Source organism: Hemicordylus capensis, chromosome 5 (genome assembly GCF_027244095.1).
Source record: "Hemicordylus capensis ecotype Gifberg chromosome 5, rHemCap1.1.pri, whole genome shotgun sequence".
Classification (NCBI taxonomy): domain Eukaryota; kingdom Metazoa; phylum Chordata; class Lepidosauria; order Squamata; family Cordylidae; genus Hemicordylus; species Hemicordylus capensis.
The window spans coordinates 39533943-39549724 of NC_069661.1; the positions used below are offsets into that span (position 1 = coordinate 39533943).

Below are 15782 nucleotides of genomic sequence, written 5' to 3' on the forward strand. Positions count from 1 at the left end.
TTAAACAGGAGGAGGGAAGAATTAAATAGGAGGAGAGGAGTATTTATTATGTCCTCTGACAAAGTAGGTTTTTCACTATGGATGCTTATTTTTCTCTCATGCTACAAAACCTTTGTTAGCTTTTAAGGTGCTGCAAGACTCTTGTTTGTGTTTGCTATAAAGTCTGCCACAGCTATTCTTCTGGAATTTATCACTCCAGATTAAGTGACCATAAGATGTTTATAGTAACATTCAATAGTTTTTTTCTGCGAGATTTCCAGGTTCATTGCATAACCTTGTCTTGCCAAAAGTTCCAAGATTGTAGATCACATAGCTATTAAGTTGTCATTACTGAAATGGTTTTTACAGCTTTGTCCTATTATCCTTTGACTACCTCAGTAGGACAGTTTTCTGTTAAGCAGACTGTTAGGAATTCAATATCTGAACCTGAATTTTGTTTACTTGTTTGTTGAAAGCATACCACTTCCCTTCCAAAATGAATTTTCCTTTCTGGCAGACAAATCAGGTGACTGTCACCCAGTGTTCCCTCTAAGGTGCGCATGTGCACACGCACTCACACATTTTTTGATATCCGCTCAGTTGATTTTGGATCTCGCTCAGGTTTAATCAGGAATGTCCCACTCTGAATATACATGCACGCACACTGCCTTGATACTGCCGCCCAGAAGAAAACTCATTCCGCACACGGTTGAAAAAAATTAGAGAGAACACTGCTGTCACCTAATTGTGTTACTAGTTATCAGTCACGTTGAATGGGTAAAATACATTACGACTAATATATGAAGCTGCCTTCTATTGAGTCAAACAGTTTGGTCCATCTAGGTCAGTATTGTTCGTATTGGGCTAGTTCATCATATGGAGCCAAGACTAAACATGGCTTTGTATGACAACCGTGAGCTTCAGGAGTGTGTTCTCCCACCACCCATCTACACAAACCTTAGAATATTCTACTCACAGGTAAGGTTAGAAAGAAGCCAGGAGCAGTCATGATGTCCAAAACTGAACCTGGCTTATTCTATCCAAAGTTGCAAAATAAACTACAATCACAATCCAAGGGTTGGAATTGGGTTCAGATTGTGGTTTAAGCCCTGCTGAGTGAAAAGGCATCTTTGACAGTGGTGATTCTCTTATATTTAGCAGGGAGGAAGCAGCTATCCCTACCCAGCCCCAACACAGCATCTTTCTAGTGGTTACTACCTTATATTTCCTTTAAATTGTGAGCCCCTTTTGGAACAGGGAACCTTCTTAAACTCTGTTGTGGTCTTTGACCAGTACAGAAGCATGAAGAAAAAAGACAGTGTCATACACATACAGTATAACAACAGCATAGCTTTACGAATATACAGTGGCATGATAAATTGTTCCACTACAGTAGTCATTAGTTGTTGTCATATATTCATTGCTATTAAACAAGATTTAGCCAAGGGTAAGCGGGCCTTCATATTATTTATTTATTTATTTATTTATTTATTTATTTATTTATTTATTTTTCTATACCAACCACTTTGAGCACTTTTGTGAGAAGTGGTATATAAATATTTGTAGTCATCGTTGTCACCATCAGCAGTAGTAGTAGTAGTAGGGTTTTTTTGCAGCTTTGGTTAGAATAAGCCAGGATCAGTTGGTTCGGACATCATGAGTGACTTTTTTCTAACCACAATTGGACTTAGACAGAATTCTTCCAAAGTTCACATGGGCAGAGTTCAGCGGAATGAGCACTCTGAGGCTTGGGGATGTTCTATGCCATAGTCTTTTCCTTCCCTACCTGGAAATGCCAGGGATTGAATCTGGGACACTATATATGCAAAGCATGTGCTTTACCCTGGTGTAGCACATAGCCGCCGCCCCCCAAGATATTTTAAATCTACTTCATTTGGGCGCTATCCTATTTGTGTACATTTTCTGCTCTATGACGATCGCTGTCCACAGCACACTGACATTTGGGAATACAATTTTTATTAGAAGCCGGGGATGTGTGTGCCTCTTTTAGGTTTCCTTTCATTTCATCCCACAAAAGGCACTTTTGTTTCCTCGTCCCAAATTCCGTTCAGCTTTATTATCACTCCTTAGAATGGGCTATTGAACTTCTAATCAGGTACCCCTTTCTTCTGCTTCAATTTCTCCTATTAAATGCTGCAAAGCATAATAAATAATCAGTTTAGTTCCAGATAAGGTACATCAGTGCCCTTATAATCACTACATTAGACATGGTTCTTCAGGTAAACTGCTTCAGGAAGTAAAGGATCAGAGGCTCAGAGATTCCCTGGGATCTGCTGAACTTATCTAAAGTAATGGGAGAAATTCTATCTGCTTTGAGTCAGAGATATTAATACTGTGACAATATGTGCATATTTACGTGTGCAATTATTCAATTACAATTTATTACACTCATTTGTATCCTGCCCTTCCGCCAAGGACCTCAGGATGGCATACCGCTTTTTATCCTCAGAGCAATCCTATGAGTTAAAATAGGCTGAGAGAAAGTGACTGGCCCAAGATCTCCCAGTGAGCTTTATGGCCGAGTCAGGATTTGAACCCAGGTCTCCCGAGTCCTGGCCCAACACTCTAACCATTGCTCTACAGGCAAACCTTGTTATACGCTGAACCACTAATCGCAGTTTCACGACCACGTATCTGTGGGTGTCAAATAGACAACCGACCTCCTTATCCACAGATACGAAAGGGTTAAAACTCACATGTCCGCAGAGCCTAGAAGGCCAGAAATTACAGCAGCCACCATTTTGTCCACAGGAGACAAAATTGCAGGCTTACAATGGCTCAGCACCAACCTTCTCATCTTGGCGGTCCATCTAGCATTCTGTTTCCAGCTATGGCCACCCAAATGCCTACAAGAAGCCCACCAGCAGGACACAGGTGCAACAGTCTCCCCCTGTTGCTTATTCTCAGCATCTGATATTCAAAGATATACTGCCTTTGAATGCAGAGGTTCTATTTAACTGTCATGACTAGTAACCAGTGATCAGCCTGTCACTCATTCGAAACTGCTTCACATGTCTGCGATTCTAAAATGTTGCGCTGAGCTTAGGTTAGGATGCAAATGCAAGAAATAAAAGCAAAATATTTGACATTTACTTAATGTCATTAATATAGTAAGGAAAAGACTCAAAGTATCAAGCCATTGCGTTCACACACACACACACACACACACACGGCCCAAACTCTTGTTTTCACATTGGAGAATATATCTCCTCTATTCCTTTCTGTTGCTTGTGCTTTATTCAGACCCACAAAGCAATCCCAGTGTTATGTTTCCTGCTCAGTCCTGTCTCTTAATGGCAGACAGCTCCAGTTTACCTGCAGGGCAGAGCAGAAGAGGTCACCTGATGACAGGCAGCCTCTCATTATTACTCTGTCGGGAAAAGGAACAGCTTGTACCCTCTGAGACGCAAGTTGGGGAAGGGAATGCTTTTCTTGCAGGTTAGGTGCCACCTTATAACCTTAGTTACAATCACTTACCTGCCCTTTGACCTTTTCAGCTTTGCTCCCTGTTGATCTGAGGACCCTCCTTGAAGAGGCAAAGGAAATGAAGTGGCCCTTCGTGCCAGAAAGGTGGCAATACAAGCAAGCTGTAGACCTTGAAGACAAAACAAACCTGCACGATATGATCAATGCAAGGCTGCAGGAGTTACTGGTACGAAGCGCAAGACACCTGCCCCCTCAAACCCCTGTGTTCGTGGAACTGGCCCCTTAAACGTATAGGGGCCTAACAGATGGCAGGCTTCCCTGTTGCACAGGTGACCCCCCCCCCCATTATGCATTGTTGTTTCAACCAGATGGCATTGGCAGTCCTGATTCCATTTAAGTCAATGGTTGCAGTCTATTGAGGACAACATTTAGATTTATCACAGGAGTTCTCAAACTTGAGTCTCCAGTTGTGGTTGTGGAAACTCCAGACCTTTGGTTGCCGTAGTGGGGGATGATTGGAGTTGTAGTTCAGTAACATCTGGGGACCCATGTTTGAGAACCCCTGGCAAGGGGGCTCGCTAATGAGGCAAGGTGATGTGGCAGCCCCTGGCAGCACTTCTACCGCAGGGCAGCCCCACCTCCTCCACCCACGGGCATCACCTCACCCGCCTACCGCTCCATGCTGCCTGCCATCTTCCCCTTCCCCTGGCTGCTTATCTCAGTGGCTGCAGAGAGAGGCGCTTTTAGCTTGGATGGAGCGGCAGCTTCGCGTCTGTCTCGTCACATCGCAAGCGACATGGCTCTCTCTTTTCCCCCATACACAAAAGGTGCAGCAGAAAGAGAGATCCGACCAGCTAGTGAAGCACCAAGATCAAAGCCCAAGTCACTGCTCTGTGCTAAAAGCGCCTCCCACCTTCTAGCTGCTGTGGTAAGCAGCCAGCAGAAGGGGAAGGGGGCATGCGAGGGGGTGGGGCTTGGCCAGCCAAGCTAGCTCCACCTCCTTCACCCTTGCATGCCACCTTCCCCTTTTCCCAGCTGCTTACCTTCTTGGTGCTCTGGGGTCAGGGTTTAGAAACCCTATCCCTGGGGTGCCCAGAAGTCAGAAGAGGGTGGCATGTGAGGGAGGAGGAGCTAGCCTGGCTGGCCCTGCCCCTTGGCATCTGCATCAGGGGATGTGGCCAGCATAAGGGGCATGACCTGTGGTATTTTGGCACTGCCTAAGCCAGTGTTCAAGCCTGCACTGACCCCTGGATTAATGGTTTGATTTTCTTTGCTTATTACACCATGAGGTCATTCACACAATCAAAAAGTGTGTTCTACCCGGGTTTGAGAGCTGTGTGTGCTCCCACTTTTCGGTTATATGGAAGCAAGGTATGAAGAAAACATGGGTAGAAGTGATTGTGTGGAAGCAAAGTAGGAGGAAAAGCTACCCAGGTTTTCCTTGCTTCCACACAACCAAAAATTGGGAGCACACACAGCTCTCAAACCAGGGCAGAACATACTTTTTGACTGTGTGAATGACCTCAGTATGTGCCTGATTCAGAAAGCACTGATTTCTCTGAAGCACACACAGAGCTCTTTCTCACAAGCAGTGTGAAAGGGCAAGAGGGCTAGCAAGGAGGAAGCCTTAAAAAGCTTACCTCCCCACAGACGACTAGTGATGTGCCCGGACCGATCCGGAAGCCATTCTACAGACCTCCAGACCAGTCCGGACCTGGGCGGTTCGGATTTGGGTGGTTCAGGGTGGGGGGGTCCCCTTAAGGGCGTGGGAGGGTTTACTTACCCCTCCCGCTGCTTTCCTCCCTCCGGTGCCCATATTTCATGGAATAATGGTTCTTACTATTTCCTCGAGCACCACTTCTCTGGCGCTCTGCTGCAGCGATTGTTTTAGTAATGGGGCAGCAGGATACCTCCCTGCACTTTGCAGCAAAGCAAAACGGAATAATTACTTAAGAAAGTACGTGTACGCATGCGCACAACAGACTTCTTAAAGCCTTTTTGCACTTTATGCCGTGACACCAAGCGGAGGAAGGGGCGGCAGGGAGGTATCCTGCTGCCCCATTACTAAAACAATCGCTGCAGCAGAGCGCCAGAGAAGGGGTGCTCGAGGAAATAGTAAGGACCATTATTCCATGAAATACGGGCACCGGAGGGGGGAAAGCGGTGGGAGGGGTAAGTAAACCCTCCCGCGCCTTAAAGTAACCCCCCACCCCAGTGCCGGACCGCAGCTCCGCTGTTCCGTGCACACCCCTACAGACGACCAAGAGCTCCCTCTTCTGCGGGCGGATCACCTGCCCAGACAATTACCGGCTGCTGCCAGAGCTTGGAGGGTCAAGGTGCCAAGACATATTGCCCTGCCCCTCGGAGCTCCCATAATGCACTGCATCAGTGCATGGTGCATTATAGGGATCCCCCCTCCCCAAAGCTGGCCAGGAGCCCTGCAGTCTGCCAGACGATCACAAAAATGGGATTAGGAGAGGCTCACTCTGCTAACCTCATTTTAGAGGGTGGTTACGGAGAGGAATGAGGTGCCACCAGAATCGGGCCTGATCCCGGCGGTACACACATGCAGGCAAAACTGGGCTGGTCTTCCTTACTCTGGTTTTGCCTGCGCGTGTGAATAACTTCACAGACTTTTTCAAAATGAGGCTTCCAGCAGTCAAGTAAACAAGGAAACTCACTCATCTAGGAGCTCCATGTGGGCTTTGAAGCATGCCTGTTTGCAAATAAAAGCATAATATTTACCATTCGGAATCAAACCAAACCCCCATCAAGTCCTCTGCCTGCAAAAGATCCAGCCCAATGGCCCTGTAAAGCTTACACACTGGGCATGACGATGGAGATGAGTGTCACCTGTTTGTTCTTTCACATGACAGTCCGAGGTATTCTATTGGCTGCCACTACATGCCCTTGATAAAGTGGGAGGGTCTGTTGTTGTTTTTTACAAATCCCAATGCTAAGTGGAGTTTTATTGTGATTCTGAATTTGTTTGGGTGCATTTTCCCCTCCTCCCCCTTGATTCTTCCTTTCCCTTTTTGGTGTGTGTGGCCTCAGACAGAAATTTATGGTGGAGGCTGACCCCTTTTACAATGCCCACAAAGCGTTCAGACTTGAGAGCATTTGTCTGCTCTCTCCCAGGATAAACACCTGCAGTAAACTCCCCGAGAAACCTGGATAGATGGGAGATTAATGTGGCTGTAATAGTGGAGCAGTGTTTGCAAGCATTATTCTCTCACCCCAGGTAGATAGGCCTTTTCTGCGATGATACCAATTATTTATTGCCGAAACATCTGTTGATAACTGCAGCTGCCCCAGCAAAACAAAGCATATCATGGGGTCACAGACTATAGTGCCCTACAATCCTACCTCATGCTAGTTTGAGACTATTCAACAACACGCCCCAAAGTCCATGGGTTACCATCATCTTCAATGTTTCAACATGCCGTAAAAAATACTTTCTAAATACTGCTCTCCCTTTCCCCATGTGCTTTGAAGTACTATTTCATCTTCTTCGGTAATTTATATTCTAGCACTATTGTACTGTGCGGGGGAATGGATACTCTTTCCCCCACTATTTAATTATAGATTGACTGATATTTTGACCCATATTATTAGTATTAGTCAAGAAATGTTTTCCCCTGTTTTCTTGCCTCCTATTTCTTTTCCTGTTTTAAAAAACGTAAAATTTCGAGGTATAGTAAAACTTTCTTTGGATCTTCAGCTAAGTCACAGGAGGTGAAATGAAGCTGAAATAAAATTCTGGACATTCTCTTTTTATATGAGGGGAAGGGGGAAGAAATTATTTTAATTCCCACTGAAAGAGAAATAAGCCTCCTTTGATATTGTTTGAGGAAACCTTTAACACGTTGCATTATTCTAAAGCGGCAAGTTTCGAATAAGCTCTCCAGTGGAGTTTGCAAAGTGCTTTGGGATCCTTGAATGAAGTGTTTATTATTCTGGAAGGTCAGATTTTTTGTGGTCCTTATTCATAGTGTGCACCATCTTACTTCTTGAGTAGCTTCACTGATCTCAGAGTGTCTGTATGAGAGAATTTTGGTCTCCAGTGTGAAAGTTTGACTTAGCCTTACATTGTTACAAGAGAGGCTTTGTTTGCAGACTACTGCTCTGTTGGGTATGCAGAACAAGAAGTGCTGTTGCTTACATCACCCTTTTAAACAGTTCAGCTTGGCATTGGCTGCAGAATCCTATTGTACAAAACAATCAGAAGAGAGGAATACTCATAAAAGGAATTGGGGAGGGGGGACAAAGGCCATACCTAGTAAGTTTAATAGGAAACTTAGTGATCACATAAGTACCCTGAAATATTTTCCCCTTTATTGTGATTTTAACTCCTGAACATGAATTCTTGGGATTGGAGGGAGAAAGGATATTTGTCATAACATCTTCAAGAATTATTTTTCTGAATCCAATAGGAAATAATTCTGATCGCTTAGCCACTTGTGTAGCCACATGGCTGTAAATGTTACTTTTTAATGGGTATACATCTGAAGAAATTATTCATGTACACCCTGGGTGTAGAATGTAACATGCCAAATGGTAACAGAGGTTGCATCCACAGTCAGATCCATGTATGTCCCGGAGTAATCTGTACTGTAATATTGTGGTGATGAAGCCTCTGGTAGTGAATGGCTGAGCTGCCTTAATGTCACAGAAGGGCAGGGCAGGAAGAAGGGGCTCTCTGGCTGCCATTGGCTGAGGTTCTCGGATGCTAGAGGGAGGCAGAGCAGGCAAAAAGATCTGTGAAAGGGAGGAGTAGAAGAAGCATGGACCAAAAACTAGGAACATAGCAAGGCAGCAGTTCAAGGAAAGGCAGGGGGCGGGGCGCTTAGGGCTGAGACTTGGGAGAGGGTGTGAGCCAAAGGAATGAGGCGAAGAGGAGAAACCCAAAGCGGGGAGTCGAGAACCTGTGTACATGTTGTACTGGCCCACATGGAAAACTGACTGTTGAGAACAATCCCACAGGTCTCTCCCCAACACACAAACAACTTTCCCATCAGGAAGAAAAGACTGGAGGAGCTGGAAATATTAGTTCATGCTTTGCCTTTCCCCACCCTTCCAGGGAGGAAAATGTTCCCAGAATGAATCAAAGGAGAAGGGAATCTGTCCTTGTCTGAGAGAGGGAGTTCCATCTTGCTGAATCCTTTCTCTCGGTCAGTGAGAAAGGGCTCAAGGGAGGGCAGGGAGGAAGGCTGCTAGCAATTTACTCCCTGCGGACAGTCCCTCTGCTCTCCCTGGGTGGACATATTACCCAGACGATCACCAGCAGCACAGAGAGTTGGGGGCTGGAATGTGTCGGCTCAGCACCCGGAATCCCCGGAATTGCAAGTGCATGGTGCATTATGGTGATTCCTCCGGCACTGACCAGGAGGCTTCTGGTGTGTGGGTGCCATGCAGAACCGCGCAGCACCAACGCACAATCAGTTAGCCTGGGCTAAGGGCCCACTTGTGCCTTTAATCCTGTCTAACAGGTGGAGCTCCTTGACTGGTTTGCCACCACACCGCCACCAGGAGCCACACATCTACTTGCGGTTCTCACACAGACGCAAAACCAGGCTGGGCTTCCTTAACCTGGTTTTGCCTGTGCGTGAGAATAGCCTCATTGTCTTACAAACAGCGCAGGCAGCATGCTACCCATGGAAGGCACATGCACTGGCTCCATGGGAATTTAAACCTTGTGTCCTCATCTACTGAATTCTCACAGCCCCCTAAAAATTGTGTCCAAGCTGCAGCAATGCTACTTCTATTATTACTCATGGACTTTTCGACAAGTAGATCACATCCTGCCAGATGAAACGTTAAAAGGATATTTTTTAAAACAAAAAGCAAAAAAACCCAGAATCGCATCATCTCTAGTAGGTCTGGTTTTGTTCCTGAATCATCCTTAAGATAAGAGTGATGCCTACTGCTTACCCATATGTTGGGGGCCCAAGCTACATTCCTTTGCAGCAGTCACCATCCCAATGTTCAGCTAATTTCCCACTCCAACACCCTAAGGCAGGCTTCCCCAACCTGCGGTCCTCCAGATGCTGCTGAACTACAATCCCCATCACCCCCAGCTACAACTTATTGTGGCTGGGATGATGGGAATTGTAGTTCAGCAACATCTGGAGGGCTGCAGGTTGGAGAAGCCTGCCCTAAGGCATTGCGTTCTGTTATGAAGGCCAGGGTCTCCCTGAGAAGTTTTCTCAGTAGCAGAGAGAACCAAACAACCATCTAACTCAGTTACTTAGGAAATCTCAGAGGGCCGGTATGGTATAGTGGGTTGAATGCTGGATCGTGACCATGGAGACCCAGGTTCAAATCCCTTCTCAGACATGAAGCTCACTAGTGATCTTGCACCAGTCACTTTCACTTTTTCAAAGTTCTTGTTAGGTAGGATCATGTGTACCACTTGCACCCCTTGGAGAAAAAAGCATGATAATGAGGTTTAAAAACATCTTTTAAAAATTGATTGATCTGCAAGTGTTGTAATGTGCTTGTTACAATAATGAGAAGCACTCATTATTGTAACAAGCAAAGCACATGTAGAACCATTCCATGTGGGGCTCCTTGTGTTGAGTTTTCTTCTCTCTTCCTGCTTAGGTCGATTTACATACTTTATCGAACTGGACAGTCTATCGCCATGATTGTTGCCATACAGCAACCACTTACTCTACATGAGATGTGTGCACATGCTACATTGTAAATGGGAGTAGACCTGGTAAATGTAGAAACTGAGATCTAATTGACTATGTTCCCAAGCTGAGGGAAAGAGGGAAAGAGAGCGAGAGGCCTATAGATTCCCTTATTGATCATCTTCTTGCTGATTGGAAATCCCTCCACCATCTTCTGTTTCTATCCTCTTCCTCATTTACTGTGCACGAACCAGTTTCCTATTTGCCCATATTTCTACCAAACTCAAATGCCAGATGGCTCTGGTAAAAGGTAGTTTCTCTTGTCCTGGGAGCAGCTGCAGTTGTCGGCAAAGAGCAAGGTGTCCTGGCATCAAATTTAAAGCTGGGATCCAACCATTAAGGTGTAACGCTGGGAGGAGCTACATCACTAATGCGGGAAACCATGAAAACAGCACATCCATCCACTCAGTGTTTCTAAGCAAAGGCCCTTCAACAGGGGCTGCTTTGCATTTCCCCCCTCCACTCTCCCCACCCTATAATTGGTGTATAGAAATCTCCTGCAAATCTAATTCTGTCTCCACCTGACTCTGCTTGCCAGCCATGAAGTTCCTTTTGTGCCCCTAAACTCAATTACACTTACATATTTGGCACTGTGGAAACAGATGTTCATTCAAAGTACACATTTATTTCTCTCCCTCTTTCTAGGATTAGATACCCAGAGGCCTTAAGGTTATGTGCAGACCAGAACCCTACTTTTATGGTTCTTTACGTTTTGATTGGTTCCACCCTTCTTGTCTCTGTAACTGCAGTTTATGCATTAGATAGATAGATTTTTTTTTCCTCCCAGAACAGTGAGCTTGAATTGTTTATATACATCAATACAATGAGGCGGGTCTCACAATCCGTGAGACCCGCTTTCGCTGAAACTGCAGGGAGAGTGGTCTAAGCCCGCTCTCCCCATAGATGACCAGGCAGGGAGCTCTGGGCGGCCGGATTGGCTGCTCACACAATTGTCGGCTCCGTGATAAAGCCGGTAGGGGCTGGGGGGAGCGGGGGCCGCGCAGCCCCCAGAAGCCCCAATACGCCCTGCACGAGCGCGCAGGGCATACTGGGGAGATCCCTGGAGCCGGGAGGCAGCTTTTCATCTCCCGGTCGGGGGTCTACTCATGAGTAGCTGCAGTGCAGAGCCGTGCCGCGGCTACTCACAAGCAGATAGGCCAGGTTTGCGGAGCGCTCGCTCCGCAAACCTGGGCTAAGGGGCGGGCTACTTGAGTGAGTTAGCCACTCAAGAACCACTGGGCTCACCTGCGAGCCCGGTGGTTCTTACGGTTAACAAAAATTGGGCTAGGCTCTCCTAGCCCAATTTTTGTTCATCGTGAGAATAGCCCCAATGTGTTTGATTGGTTTTATCATACTTTTATTTTGCATGTTATTAGTTGCTTCAAGTTCTTTTATTTAAAATTGCATGGTAGAAGATCAATGCTTATAATAAATCACATTGGCTGACATGATACGCAGCCTTCTGTCAGCCCAACACTGCACTCCGGTGCTGCTGCAGGGTCCTAAGGCAGCATCAGGGATGCTCAGAACAAGTGGTTGCACTAGCCGTCCTTCCGCTGTTTTCCCCATTCACTGTAATAGTGGAAGAATTGCTAGCACAAATGCTCATTCTGAGCAGCCCTGATGCTGTCTTGGGACTCTGCAGAAGCCCCCCGGGTGGAGCATTGGGATGACAACAGGCAGAGCATCATGATAGCCATTTGAAAATGATATTTTAATAGCATTTAAAAAACAATATTTTCAATGGTGCTAACTGGGTGCAGATGCAGTGTTAACATCTATACATGTCAATGGCTGTTCTATGAGGTGTAAGAAAGGGGACCTTTGGACATCTCCATAGGACTATTAAGAAACTAGGGTTCTCCGAGGTCAGAGTTAAACTTCTTCTTCTGCCTCAGAAACAGAAATTAGTAGAAGACTAGTGAGATTCTGTGGTGAATGGGTGGACATGCATGTTTTAAAAATATAAAAATCAACTATGATAATAAGGGAGGAAGGGTGGTGGGTCTGAGGCCAGGATAGTAACCACTGTCCAAACACATGCAGAGAACATCACAGGGAAGCACAGAGAAACCTGGAAGTGAATCTCTACATGGTGAAGTGTAGATTATGTAAATTATCCATGGTAATTCCAAGTGCAAATCACATAGAAACTGGCAAGTCCTGACATAGCAAGACAGCCACATGAGAGAGATTTCATCAGTTCTTGCTTTTGATATTCAACTGCAAGAGTTTATGAGATCGGAATTTCCAGCTGATCTCAAAGCAAATCAGTGTCCTTTTCTAAGGACAAACTTGTACGTGCATGGCAATTAGGTTGTGCATGAACTGGTCCATGCACTCCTGGGAGGCGGGGGGCGGTTCTTTAAGGGGCAGGGAGGTTGCCTTTACCTCCCCTGCCTCATTTCCTGCAGTCCCAGTAAGTATTGTTTCAGAAGTGGCCAACGCACATGTGTGCCATGTGCACGCGTGCCAGCCACTTCCAGTACGATGCTTATGGGGCTGCAGAGAGGTATGCTTCAGCTCCACCAGACACTTTGGGGAGAGTGCCAGCGGGGAAAATGCAACAGGGGAGGTAAGGGCACCTTGCCTGCCCCTAAAAGAAACACACACACACACACACACACACACCGCCTCTGAACTGGCTTGAATGCCAGACATACAAAACGGTTCAGTGTTCCGTTAAAGGACCGCCAAACCGATTCGTGCACATCCCTAATGGCAGCCACTCTGTTTTGTTCTACCCACCCATCCGCAGAGAGGGTGTACTTACGAAGCATGAATCCATGCTTCCAGATTCATTGTGCTTCTGCATAGCAATGTCACCAAAAAGGAAGGAGGATCTCTCTTCCTTGGCATTAATCTCTGTGAACACATACTGCCAATATGTAACATGTGTCTGTGCCCACATCTCTGTGGTGAGCACAGATGTACAAAAAGACTGTCAGCTTAATGGCAAAACACTGGCAAACAGCAAAAACTATCCCCCCCAAAAAAATCCTCTGTCAAACAGCTTTTAAAGATTTTAGGCCTGCAAAACCAGTTCACCAGGGGCCAAAATGGAACAGAAGAGCTAAACTGGTATACTTCTGAATGCTAGTTCTGTCATACTGCCTACAAGTTTTGGGGGTGTGGCGGTGGGGGAGTCTACTGTATTTACCTGAATCCAAGATTAGGTTCTTTCCAAGTTTTTTAATATTAGAAATCAGGAGGTCATCTTAAATTCAGAGTCCTGTTCCTTTGGAATAAATGCAGGTATAACCTGTATTCAACCTTTGCTTTTAAGGGGTGTGTGTCTTAAATTCAGAGTCCTCTTCGCATTTTAAAATTTTATTGGCTTTTACAATAACTTTACAATCCATTCATTTATTTGATTAAGTAAATATTGACTTCCCACTTACCTGTCTGCGCGGTTCACATTAACTATACATATAAACCATTGCTATAATAATTCAAAACATACATACTCCACATTGCTACTTGATTTTACCCAACCCAACCTGCTGTTATTACTATATTTCAAACCCTGCTGAAAAGTCCATATTAGAAAAATAGTTCTTTAAGTAAAGTAAAAATAGTTCCCAATCTTCTTTGAAACATTCCAAATTTTCATCCCTTATAATTGCTGCATGTTTTGCCATCTCGGCATATTCCAAAATTTTTATCAACCAGTCTTCTTTTGAGGGCATTTTATTGTCTCTCCATTTCTGCACATATACTATTCTAGCCACCGTGGTTGCATACATTAAAAAAGTTAAATTTCTTCTGGAGAACTCTCCTCCTTGAGTTATTCCCAGCAGGAAGGATTCTGACCTCTTAGGAAATGTCATTTTAAAAATTTTCTTCAGCTCATTATATATCATATCCCAAAAGGCCTTTGCCTTCCCGCATGACCACCACATATGAAAAAAAATTCCTTCACATTGTCCAAATTTCTAACATTTGTTTGAAACATTTTTATACACTAATGCTAATTTTTTCGGTGTCAAATACCACCTATACATAATCTTATAATAATTTTATTTTAAAGTATAACATGCAGTGAACTTTAAATCGGTTATCCATAATTTTTCCCAAGCAGCCATATCTATATTATGACCCACATCTTGAGCCCATTTTATCATAGTCGTTTTAATCACTTCATCTCTTGTCTCCTCCAAAAGCAACTTATACATCTTAGAGACTAATTTTTCATCATTTTCACACAACTCCTTCTCAAATCTCGACATTCGATCCTCAGATCCAACTTTAAGATCCTTCTTATAAATTTCATTTAGCTGAGGGTACTGAAACCCGTTACTAACCAGATTTTGTACTTCATTTAGGTTTTTTAATTTACAGCCCTTCTCTTGAAAACATAACAAATCCCTATAGGTACCCCATTCAGATTGCATATTTGACTCTTTACATGCCAAAGCTTCAATCGGGGATACGAATTCAGAGTCCTCTTTGATTCAGGTAAATACAGCACTCATTTTGTGTATATGCACAGACTGACTGCATGTGTAAAGTCATCCACTCACTGTGGAGTTGCTGGGTGTGTACCACTGAAACAGCATGCAGAATTTACTCCATTTTCTTTCTTTTTTTAAGCCATTGTTAGAGGAGGGAGCTTTCAGTACATGTTCTTTATATAACACCGGCAGTATTTTTGTGGGCGGAGGAATGTTGACTGCCTGGCAGCCAATGAAAGAACCGGGTAGAGTAAATTCTCAGCATACTGTTAAGAGGGGAAGAAAACAGGGTTATAACTGCAACAATTGACACCAGGCTAAATTTATTGGTGTGTGACACAGCATGCCGCCAGGGGAGGAAAAAATAGATGATATTCTCGCCCTGTCTTGACTTTTCTCCATTTTGTGTGCATTCGATTTTGGAGAGGGACACAAGAGGTTTCAGCATTCAGCAGAGTTAAGTTATGCAGCTGCTCAGCCCTCCAGAATAGGATACTTGGTTTAGATTTTGCACAATGCTATTGAAGTGCTTATTTTCCTCCTGAAGAGACACAAACAGATGCAAACTTCTGTAAACACTTTAGAAATGAATTCAGTGAGTTTGGCCTCTCAGCAGTGCTCAATAGCTGACAGAAAAATGTCTAATTAGTGCAAGTGGAAATAATAGGGCCACTTGGATTCCTTCCATCCTCCTCCAAGTCTACTTTTGCTAGGAACTCAAAGGCTCTTTTGTTCGGTAGGTCACCCTCTCTCATGCTTTTGTGTTTCAGTCTCTTAAGGGAAGAAGCAGCAGCAGCAGAGAGGGGAAAAAAATACATTAGGCAATGGCTCGGTGCTTAAATATGCAGAGGGTTAGGGGAACACTGAGAAGGATTTGTAGTTGGCAGTGTCAGTTTACAGGTGCTTAAAGATAGAGATTCTTCTTTTGTCAAGGGGCACATGTGCACAGAGGACAGGAATCCCTTTCAAGTGCCATCCTTTCCGAAAGCACTTCCCCTCCCCACCAAAAAAAAGAGTCTGCTTTTGAAGCCCGAGTAAGCCTAAGAATACTCTGTTAGCAACTGATAGCCTGATCTTGTGGGGGAAACATATCTATTTCCGAAAGAGCTGGAAATGTTATGATACTTATAGACACATAACCAGAGCACCTGCAGGCAAGAGAGAGAGAGATACTGGCAGGTGCGGGCAACCTGCAGATACGTCAGTT

General features: G+C 44.8%; 1 protein-coding gene across 3 annotated transcripts in view; it reads left to right on the top strand.

Annotated features, from left to right (window-relative positions):
- Positions 1–15782, top strand: part of ALPK1 (alpha kinase 1) — a 97908-nt gene that overhangs the window by 47263 nt on the left and 34863 nt on the right. For all 3 annotated transcript variants that reach the window (XM_053257131.1, XM_053257130.1, XM_053257132.1), the window contains exon 3: positions 3498–3652. In XM_053257131.1, coding sequence (XP_053113106.1) covers positions 3498–3652 — 155 coding nt within the window. The remainder of the gene's footprint in view (positions 1–3497; positions 3653–15782) is intronic.